Source organism: the organism of the source record quoted next, unplaced genomic scaffold (assembly GCF_019419815.1).
Source record: "Pyrus x bretschneideri cultivar Hongxiangsu unplaced genomic scaffold, Pyrus_bretschneideri_v1 Contig15, whole genome shotgun sequence".
NCBI classification, from domain to species: Eukaryota; Viridiplantae; Streptophyta; class Magnoliopsida; order Rosales; family Rosaceae; genus Pyrus; species Pyrus x bretschneideri.
Window position 1 is genome coordinate 2,325,265 of NW_025999446.1, and position 11,884 is coordinate 2,337,148.

Genomic DNA, 11,884 nt, shown 5'->3' on the forward strand with positions numbered 1-11,884 from the left:
GGTAAATTGGATGATGTGGAGGGTATTTATATTCCGCAATGCTTGGGCCCGCGAGGGACGGAACGCGTAGTCAAATATCAGGAATGTGTTCGCGACGCCATAATTGGGGATGGTCAATTCGCGCAGTGGGAACTTCTGGAAAGCGGAAACAGGTGGCGGGATTTCGGTGGCGGTAAAAGGAAAGGGACTTTTCGTTCTGTGAGGGAAATCAGGGGGCCGGTTTAGTTGGTCGTAATTGTCCGCTTTAGGCACCTGGTTTTTAAATAGTGTGTAAATTAATGGGCTTCGCATCTGTTTTTTGAACTGGGTGGCTTTGCGTAGTGCCGAATGAAATTTTTGTTTCTGACCACTTTTCTAAAAATGCTAGTCTAGCACCGTTCATGTTCTGTGTAGACATCACCTGATAACTTTCCCAATTAGTTCTTAAGCGTTTGAAAATCAAGCAAGTACGCTTAGACACGCTAAATCATCCTTCTAGCGCATCTGAATCCGGTTAGGTCGTGACCTTAACTTAAACAAAACATCGATAACTTTCATTTTTAATTTTAATTTTTCAATAAAGTATAAAAGAATTGCTGAATACTTAAATGAACACTCATTTTATACTTGTTCCCCATATTCTCAATATGTTTTAATACTTTATAATTTATATGTTATTTTATTTTGCAATTTATGTATCTCAATCTAATGATTTATGTTTTTAAAGCATAAACAGACACTTATTTATACCATATATAATAAATTTATTTAAATCCGTCTAGTCCTCCTATATGCCCCCATCTAGCGCTCTAGGCGCTAAATGTCACATCCCCGCCCGGGTCCTCACTATATCCCGGGCTCGACTGTACTGTAGCACGATATTGTTCGTTTTGGGCCTCTACCACACCCTCACGATTTTGTTTCTGGAAATTCACACAAGAACTTCCCAGTGGGTCATCACTCATGAGATTGCTCTTGCACAAACTCGCTTAACTTCGGAGTTCCAATGGAACCCGAAGCCAGTGAGCTCCCAAAAGGCCTCGTGCTAGGTAGAGATGAGAACATACATATAAGGCTAAGAGGATCTACTCCCTTGGGCGACGTGGGATGTCACAATCCATCTTTTTTAGGGGCTCGACGTCCTCGTCAGCATACTTCCGGGTAGGGATTGGCTCTGATACCAAATTGTCACATCTCACCCGAGCCCCCACCAGACTCGACTCCACCGTAGCACGATATTGTCCGCTTTGGGCCTCTACCACACCCTCACGGTTTTGTTTCTGGGAGCTCACACGAGAACTTCCATGTGAGTCATCCATCCTGGGATTGCTCTCGCGCGAACTCACTTAACTTCGGAGTTCCGATGGAACCCAAAGCCAATGAGCTCCCAAAAAGCCTCGTGCTAGGTAGAGATGAGAATATACATATAAGATTAAGATGATCCACTCTCTTGGACGATGTAAGATGTCACACTAAATCCCGACCTGCTGCTCAACTAGAGTGTACTGTCTTTTAGAACCTTGTTTCTAACATGTTAATTTGCAGTTCGCGCATAGCATGTACTTGAAAAATAGGAGATTTTTCAATATATTGATAAACCGGTAAAGTAACTAAGCATTATAATGTAAATGGTCAAATGCTTGAAATTATTTTTAATAATTTATATTATGAAATTTAGTATAACAAATCAGGTTTTCAACACATTAAAATATTTGTCTTTAACGATAGAGGGTTGAAATCGGGTAAATACTTGAGTTCGATGTGGAGTCACGGTGATGGTGATGATGATGGTGATGGTGATGGATGTCAAACTGTAAGAACTCCAAATTTAATTATTTTGGCCCATTAACATAATTAGACCGACAAATCTTAAGATTATAGAGTCGTAAACCCAAGAGAAAAAGCATGGACCCGATTCACACTGGATTCGGTAAGAAAACAATATAATACAATAACGGACAACTCACGTCGCGCCACGCGTAACCTCCTGTGACAAACCCGAGATATTTATCTCCCATTTCCGTTGAGCTCCAGAAGCTTTCCCCCCTTTCCACCGCAAAAGCATTCAACGCCAGAAGAAAGAAGAAGATCAATCGGGATTCCGAAACGATGTCGTGGCAGCAGTACGTCGACGACCACCTGATGTGCGATATCGACGGCAACCGCCTCACCGCCGCCGCTATCCTTGGCCAAGACGGCAGCGTTTGGGCTCAGAGCGCCACTTTCCCTGCTGTTCGACTCTCTCTCTCTCTCTCTCTCTCTCTCTCTCTCTCTCTCTCTCTCTCTTCTTCGTGTTTATTTCGCTGTTTAAGGTCTAGATTTACTTCGTTCACTGGATCTGATTTCGAAAAGTAACTTTATCACTGACTGGTTCGGTCGATCGGTTTCTGATCCGATCGATGACGTGCATACGATTGAAACTTGATAAATAGTTGATGAACTTCGTTGAAGTGTTTATGTGGTTTTTGATCTGATTAATTCGGAGTAATCGTTCTTGATTTGAATCAGATGCGTGATTTACTTTTACTGTATTCCTGTTTGGATTAGAGTGTAAATCTAAATGATCAGAACAAGTTGGTTTATTTATTTTTGGGTATGTTGACGAATATATTGTTCGCCGGCGTGATTTTGTTGTTTGATTGTTGTTATAGTTTAAGCCTGAGGAGATTGCCGCAATTCTGAAAGATTTCGATCAACCCGGAACACTTGCCCCAACTGGATTATTCCTTGGTGGGACGAAGTATATGGTGATCCAGGGTGAAGCCGGCGCTGTCATTCGAGGAAAGAAGGTGAGGTTTTGGAATCCTCCTCTTACCAGATGCCATTGCTTTTAGCTTAAATTCAGAGATTGTGGAATACAGAACTCTTTGTCATATGAATGTCGTTTTGATTGATTGCGGTTCAGTGTTGCTACTTAGAGTTTCCGTCGAAGATGGGGAGATTTGGAAACCACATAATGCTACTTTATAGGTGCAGATGTTTGATTTTTTTTTTCTCTTTGATATTTCTATTGACGTGATGCGTCTACTGTATCAGGGTTCGGGTGGAATTACTATCAAGAAGACCAGCCAGGCCCTGTTAATCGGTATATATGATGAGCCTGTGACTCCTGGGCAGTGCAACATAGTTGTTGAGAGGCTGGGCGATTACCTGATCGAGCAGGGTCTCTAATTGCTTCGGTGAGTTGATTATCTCCCCAATTGCCTCCTGTGATTTGCTGTTTTCATTTCTGGGTTTTTGCATCAACTGGAATTTGCGTTGATTTCGTTCTTTTGTTTGACAGTTACTATTTAATTTGAAGTCATGGTGAATTTGGTTTGAAAACAAAGTTGTTGCTGCTTGGGATGTGATGGATATTATGTGTAAAAGCCGTTTGTCTTTGCATTCCGGGATCTCTGGATATGGATTGTCGTTGTGAATGATAGTGTCTTAATTTTACAATTATCATCCCTAAAATTTATTTTGTTCCTTTCACTGGAAAACGCATGTAATTGCTGTCGTTATCTCCGGAATGCCTTGCGTATTTGTACTAAGTAGTTTGGTTTATCAGAACATGAGTTGGGCGAAAGACGGGGAACATTATTTGCTTTGCCTTTTCATTGCTTGTCCGAAGATGTTAACTTTTGGGTTTTGAGTAAGTTTGTGGATTTCCAGAATGCAATTAACAAGTGGAATTTGTGGATTTCCAATGGGGTCGAATCACCGAGCCATTTGCTGAGTTTGTTGATGTGAGGGTATTTGAGCAATCTTTATTACTGTTATGCGGCTAACGACGTGTTTTATATGTATTTATCGTGAAATTTATCATCTTACAAAGGAAAAACTTTGAAGTCGAAAATTCCATGATGCTTAAGAAGGCGGATACTAATTCTGTTACCCCATACATCCGGCTTTGGAAGCCGTTCTCTGCTTCTCATCAGCACTCTTGACTGAGGTTTACCATCACCTCCCTTCATAGTTGAAGTGGAGAGATCTATATTTGGGCCCCACCCATAATCCTAACGCCCTAGCTAGGTACACTTATATAGCACTCTTTAGATTTTTTAACTAGGGTTAAAACCTCAAAACTTTTAACTGAGAAACAACATTTTTTTTTTCCAACCCTTCTAGGTTAAATTTTGTGGTAATAGGGTAATAGGAAGATAGCCTTTGTGGTAAAAAAAAGAAAAAAAAAATTAGGATTTAAGTTTTGTTAGGATTTAAGTTCAAAATTGAAAATTTTGTCAACTTTCAATTTTGAATCTAAATCCTAGTAGACTTAACTACAAGAATTTAAATCCTAATTTTTTGATCATAGGGATACCTTCCGACTATCCTATCACCACATGAACTATCAATCCAATGAAGCTTAAATTTTTAGTCCGAGAATATTCAAGGATGAATTTAAGATAATTTTTTTAAGTAACTTTTCTTAAAAAAATTATGTAGATTATCCTAATTTAATTATATGAACATTTTAATTGAAAAATATTTAGATTTCGATAAATATTGAAAAATCTTTAAACTGACATCATAAAACTCGTGGAACATTATGGAAGAATATAAAACACATAAAATATTTTTGTTTAATTATTTTAGTCGTTGGATTTGAATTTAGATCGTTAATTTTTTTTTTTATCGTTGGATTTGATCATATTAAATTTTAACCGTTAGATTCAATGAATTTATAAATATAAAACTATAAAAAGTACATATATATGCTGGAGCTCTACTAACCCAGGGGAAATCCTAGGCTAAATTTGCCTCAGAAATGAGTTTTGGGTTAAAACTTATATTTGTTTCAAGGGTTGGAGCAAATTTGAGTAAGTTTAAAACCTAAATTTTAAGTTTTACTTCAAGAATTGAAGTAGATATTAGGAAACACGTATGGGAAGTGATGATAATACTTAACTATGAGAATGGGAAGCCTTAAGAGGTGTTTATATGTAGGCGAGGATTTTGGCTTTAGGTGAAGTTAAGACCATTAACTTCCCAAGATTCAATATTGTGATGAAAGAATTTTGAAATGGTATTTTTTTTTTTTTTTATTGAGAGCAAAATCCGCACTAGAGTTTATAGACATAATTATTTTATGCTATCAAGTTTGTTGAAACATTCATTGTTATGAATCATTACATCGACAGAATTAAATGTGCATTTAACATGTATGAAGTCATGGAGCAAAAGGCAATCATTTGTGTTGTAAAATAAGAACTAAGCGCGGGGAATCATTTCTTTTATTCATTTTGAAATTGGCACGAGAAGACCAATTAAATAAAGATATTAAAACGCTATTTCAAAAAACGCAAATAATCTTTTCAATGACGGAAGAATAAAAGTATCACAAAAATATCAAACTTTAGTATAACATTGGGATAAAAAAATTTGATATATGAAAATTTAAAAACCATGATACTTGAAAGTAATGAAGTGTAAATTACCTTTAATATTAATATAAATTACCAGAACAAATGCTTGGTGTAGAAGAGGCCCTATTTTACTTCTCACGTATATTTTTAATTTTCGATCGTCGAATCGGATGAATTGAAGAAGATCAACGAACAGAAATTATCAAGGGCGTGTGAGAAGTAAAATGGTATGTGTGGATAGCACACCCCTCTTTATGTATGAGAGTGTAGAAATGTAAAAGTGTGGTGTGCCTGTACTCTAAACACGGAGCCGACTTTTAAGTTTTAAGAAACACCAAATTATGAAATAAATAAAAATAAGTGTGGACTCTATTGGAACCGATCTCTGAATTTTAAGGTTTAAATTTTTTTCTCCTTCTCCTCGCCAAAAGGGTTAGTGGAGATCATTATGCTGCACCCGAGAATGCGTCCACTTTCGTCAAGTTGGACCTGCTAGAGAAGTTAAAGCTCCGAGTTTCTACCACTGTGGGTAAATCCATTGTTTTTGCTGAACTTTGCCATTTGATGTTAGCTTTTCCGACGCTCCGGGAGACTTGAAGATGCTAATGCCATACGAAGCTCTAGTTTATGTCATCCCTAAAAGAGAAAGAGCTTCGTATGACACTAGTGTCTTCAGAGCTTTCCCACCCTCAGATGACATCCTCCAGAGTTCCTTATGACTTTAGCGTCTTCAGGGCCTCTGGAAAAGCCAGAAGAGCTAATAGCAAATGCGAAAGCTCAGCAAAGACAATGAATTTGCACATAGCATGAAATACTCGGAGCCTTGGTTTCTTGTTTTACAAGAGATGATCTTAATGATTTCCTCAGTTACTGTTGGTGACTGTTGCAGCTGATTCAATATACACACTTTCGGTAATTTGACTTTAATGCATTTAACTTCAAATTTAGCAATAGCAATCCGTGAATTATATGTTGGGGAGGGGGTTTGGCCGTTGTTCTACTGTCAGTTGTTTGCCATATTTTGAAGTTGAACCGCATGGTATGCAAAAACTCCATTTTTATTTCGCTTCTCTTCAAATTTCGACCCAATTTCATCCAATCCTTTTCAATCCAAGAATTAATTGCTTATTAAATTGGAATATGTGCACATCCACCTTTTCAAGTTTCAACCCTAGGTGTACACAACCACCCTAGGGGCATGAACCCCTCCCTACGACCCTAGGTGTACACTATAAAAGATGTGATATCTGTTTTTGCTTCCGAAAGAAAAAATCCAAACAAATCATGGGAAGCACAATGCCGCGTGGAGGTTGTCCAAGATGTGCTTCGGACATGGGAAGCACAATGCCAAGGTTTTTTTTGAGTGATTATGAAGGAGGATGTCAAGCTGGCCAGGGGGTTATCGAACTCCGCATGCATCCGGATAATGCCTCTGAATTCTCCAAGATAGATCCTTTGGAGAACCCCAAGATGCGCATTTTCGATGCCGTGTGCAAGCTCACCGTGTTTGCGGAGCTCTCCCACATCCTTTTGGCTCTTCCTGCTCTGAGGGAGGCGCTTAAGGCGTTGACTCCGTATGAGGCATTGGATTACATGTTGAAGAAAGAGGGAGAGAAGTGGGACCTGAGCAGGGGCTACACACAGTAGGACCGCTCCAGGGATGAGATGGCAAATGGCTGGTGTAGGGAGATAAGGACCATAATGCGTGGAGAGGCAAAGCGACAGAAACCAGAGGAATCGGTTGGAGAGAGCAAATCCAAGAAGGAAAAAGAATCGGGGGGAGAGAGCGAATCCAACAAGGAAGAGGAATTGGCGGGATCTCTGTAACTCGATTTTGATTTTAGATTTATTTATTTATTTTTATCTATGATGCATCTTGTAACTCGATTTTGATCCTAATTTGCTTCTTAAAACTCAAAATTCGTCACTTTACTCTCGAAAATTCAATTTTGATTGCGCTTTTCTCCCTCAAACTCAAAAGACACCACTTTTCTCCTTGAAACTCAATTTTCAACCTCATTTTGCCTCATAAAACTCAAAAGTCGTCACTTTAATCTCTGAAACACAATATTCACTCTACTCTAACTTGTTCCCCTGTATTCCGCTTGTTTATGTGACATAATTAAGGCCCACTTATGGCCAACGTGGCACAAGTATAAAGTTCACATATTCAATTCCGCTTGTTTAGGTGACATAATTAGGGCCCACTTATGGCCAACGTGGCACAAGTATAAAGTTCACATATTCAATCAAATGGTGTCACATAGATTGAAACAAGAACAACAAAAAATTCACTTTTCAAACATTGTATAACACATTTAAAAAAGAAAAAGTAAGAAAAACAACAAAAACAATTCATGGGTTTCATATCTTCGATCCCTCCCTCTTCCCTATCTCTCTCTAATCGTTGTCCATACATTCATTCCTTCTACCCTTCATCTCCAACCACCTTATTCTTAGTAAAAATAGGTTGCTTGTCGTCCAAGTAAACAGTTGATATTCGATGAACTCCACATAAATCTTACACAAATGTCATGGGTGTATCGCTCTCCTGAAATGCAAAATATTGAACATGGTGTGAATGTTAGTCACATAGTCATCAACATTTGATGAAGTCACATTCGGCGACACTTTTAATTGTTCATCCTTTTCAGCCTCAATAATTGGAAAACTTCCCCATCATAATTCGTATTTATGTCATGTAATTTAATGGCTCACAGTAAGAGTAAGAATGTTTGTTTCCTGATCTTAATCGTTGGTTGGATAGTGTTTATAATTTTTTGTAGGCTTAAATATATGAATATATATATATATATATATTTATTTATTAAGTTAGTTCAAGAGATTTTAGAGGAAATTTTTTTACATAAAATCCTAATGGTTTTTTTTCTAATTGTTTCATTCATTTTTAGGGTTTAAGAAGCTCGGTTGGTTGGTTGAAGAAAGGAGTCCCGCCCATATCCTGTCAGTAATCACAACCTTGTTCTGCTTCTCTGTAATACGCTGCATGTCGAAAATCAAACAGATCAATCACTGATGGGTCTTCATTTTGAACTGTTCGGATCAACATTTCTATTGGGATACATCTCATGAAATTGAAGAAGATGCAGTTGAAGGCGAAAATAAGAAGCGATAACTATGTAAGAGATGGGGAACCTACATTGAAAGGAATATAAGAATGCCTTCCATTGACAGGCCCACATGTGAAGCCTGTGTACCCTGCCATTGCTCCATGAACAGCACTTTGAGCAAGGAGTGTGCAGTAGACATTGTCCGCTGCATTGCTTGTAATAGCCCTGATCATGTACGTTGGATCTGGAAAAACAATTTGACTGGTTAGATGCTATTGTTGGAGAACAATTTAGAAATAATAAAATAATAGAAGTACAGAACCGAAATACTTATATTTTATTATTCAAAAATACTTGTAATACAGAATGCAATTATGTTATAGTAACAAAAAATTAAAATGATACTAATTTGAATGAATTGAAGGTAGAGGCTAGCACAAACGCTATGTCCTTCGAACAGTATTTCTGTCTCACTTGTGTACTTGTGGTTCTACAATGTCTGCTTGACCAGGATACAACTACCTAATTCTACAACCCGCACTAAATTATAGAACTCTAGGAAATTGCTTTGTGTGTTTACTCTCTAGAAATTTTGTATGGAAGACAAGGAGGAAGAAAAAGATGATTTTTTATGGAACTGAGGACTCTAGTTATATAGGCTCTTTCATACCTCTTCAAACACCTTTTGGATGTATGTGAAGTTATACAACTCTTTCCAAAGAGTTGTGTCTATTAATCAAAATGTTTTTAATTAATTTAATTAAAAACTTAATTCGAAATTAAAACTAATTGATCAGATTAATTTTAATTCCTTGGCCCCAAGTGCCCCAAGGCCCAAGGCCCTTGTCTTGATTAATTAATATTAATATTATAGTATAATCATCAAGCTTAATCCAACCAACCATAAGGCTCAAGTCTTCAATCCATTTCTATATGGTCCAAGTTCTAATTATTAAGAAAAATGAATAAGCCTATATACCTAAGAAAAATGAATAAGCCTATATAAAGGCTAGTGAAAAAATACTGTTGACCAATGTGGGACAAGATGATCTCAAACTCCTACAATACCCCACATTTGATACGACTCTTGGTCCTAGAAACACTAAGATACGAGAGTAAACAATAGATGTGACATACATCAGAAGAGGTGTCTTTTGAACTTGAACCTACTTTAGTATATACTTATCGGATTTACTAGATAACGCAGTGAATATAAAATCTTGAACTGTTCATCTCCGCAGTAAACCAAGACAATAAGTAAAACATATGCCACATTTACACATCACAAATTCATACGTTTGTGTTCTTTTTGGTCCTGAACAAATCCTGGATTCATGAGAGCTTTAGAGAATGTAACCATGTAATTCTCACCCCACGTTTACTCTCATATAGGTGATATTGATTAAGAATAGGCTGCCACTATTCCACTTGATTTACAAGTATCAATATCATTAAACTAATGTATCCTACATTATCAGCAGTCACCACATTTCTTCCATCATAGGAATGGTATGTAAGTGTGTTTCTTCTTGAATCTAGCCAAACAAGTTTGCCTATTGAACCTATACTATGGGATCTCCAATCAACTAGGTTAGGTTTCCGTTTGGCAGTTTCATTTTACTCTATTGGCTTTAAACCCATTCCCCTTGATGTATGCTTAACTTGCTCTCTAGACAAACCTTTAGTAAGCGGATCCGCAATATTATTTTTTGACTTAACATAGTTAGTAGAAATTACACCATTAGAGAGCCATTGCTTTATTGTATTATGCCTTTGTCTAATTTGTCTAGACTTCCCATTGTATACACTATTTTTAGCTCGATATTGTGCAGCTAAACCATCACAGTGTATACATATTGCCGTTACAGGTTTAGGCTATATGGGAACATCCTCCAAAAAATCTCTTAGCCACTCAGCTTCTCCTCCAGCCATATCGAGAGCTATAAATTCTGATTCCATAGTTGATCGGCTATGCATGTTTGTTTAGAAGATTTCCAAGATATTGTTGCTCCTCCTAAAGTAAATAATATCCACTTGTGGATTTTGTATCATTACTATATGATATCCAATTCGCATCAGTAAATCCTTCAAGCACAGGAGGGTACCTCGTATAATGCAATTCATAATTCATTGTATGCTTTAAGTATCTCAATACTGGAATTAAAGCTTCCCAATGATCATGCCCAGGATTGCATGTATATCTACTTAGTCTACTCACTGAGTATGCTATATCAGGCCTTGTACAGTTCATAATGTACATAAGACTTCCAATAACTTATGAGTATTCACGTTGAGATATAACATCACCTTTATTTTTCTTAAGTTTGCTATTGGCATCAAAAGGAGTAATTGCATCTTTACTTTCCAAATGACCGTATTTTCTAAGTGTAGCTTCTATATAATGGGACTGTGTAAGAATATATCTTTCTTGGTTTCTTTTTATTTTTACACCAAGAATCACATCAGCTAATCCAAGATCTTTCATATCGAAACTTGATTTCAATATCTTCTTGGTCCAATTTATTATCTCTTTGTTAGTTCCCATTATAAGCGTCTCCATTTAAGAATGCAGTCTTTACATCTATTTGATGTATTTCCATGTTATGGAGTGCAGCTATAGCAATCAACAGTCTTATTGACGTAAATCTCGTTACAGGCGAGTATATATCAAAGAAATCCAAATCATGTTTTTGACGGTATCCTTTAGCTACCAAACGAGCTTTATATTTGTCAATCGTACCATCATGTTTTAATTTCTTCTTAAAGATCCATTTGTATCCAATTGGCTTATTGCCAGGGGGCAAATCAACTAATTTCCATATATGATTTTGCATAATAGAATCTATCTCACTATTGACTGCATCCTTCCAAAATGGAGCTTCAGGAGTGGACATGGCCTCCTTGAATGATTGAGGTTCTGTCTCGGTTAATAAGATCACAAAATCAGGCCCAAAGTCGTTTTGAATTTTGTCCTTTTACTCCTTCTAGGTTCAAGTTCTTCTTCTTCTTGAACTCTAGACGAGGATAAACCATCATCATGTTCTCTAGGTTCGTCATTAACCTCAGATACATCATCATGTAATCTCTTTTTCAATAAATTAGACTTGCCTATTTTGTATGAAATATATCCTCAAAAAATATTGCATTTATAGATTCTATAATAGTATTGACATGTATATCACTGACTTTAGAATGAAAAACTAAGAATCTATAAGCTGAACTATTAGATGCAAAACCAATAAAAACACAATCTATAGTTTTAGGCCCTAATTTTGTTCTCTTTGGCAATGAGACTTGTACTTTTGCTAGGCAACCCCACACTTTAAGCAATTTAAACGTTGGGGTTCTTCCTTTCCATAATTCATATGGTGATTCCTTTCTCGTTTTAGGTGGAATTCGATTCAAAATTTTATTTGCAGTAAGTAAAGCTTCACCCCACAAATTGTGTGGAAGCTCAGAGCTATTCAACATAGAATTGATCATGTC

At 37.0% G+C, this 11,884-nt stretch overlaps 1 protein-coding gene across 2 annotated transcripts; it reads left to right on the forward strand.

The window, feature by feature from the left end:
• The first annotated feature begins 2,005 nt into the window (after positions 1-2,005).
• LOC103941777 (profilin) lies at positions 2,006-3,817 on the forward strand. 2 transcript variants are annotated; one of them, XM_009351968.2, is made up of 4 exons: positions 2,006-2,211; positions 2,631-2,768; positions 3,016-3,158; positions 3,634-3,817. In XM_009351968.2, exons 1-3 carry the CDS (start codon positions 2,089-2,091, stop codon positions 3,148-3,150), a joined length of 396 nt encoding a protein of 131 aa, XP_009350243.1. In that variant the 5' UTR covers positions 2,006-2,088; the 3' UTR covers positions 3,151-3,158; positions 3,634-3,817. The 2 variants fall into 2 exon arrangements, with proteins under 2 accessions (XP_009350243.1, XP_009350242.1); XM_009351967.3 differs by lacking the exon at positions 3,634-3,817 and adding an exon at positions 3,263-3,578 and having other exon boundaries at positions 2,007-2,211.
• Positions 3,818-11,884: the final 8,067 nt, after the last annotated feature.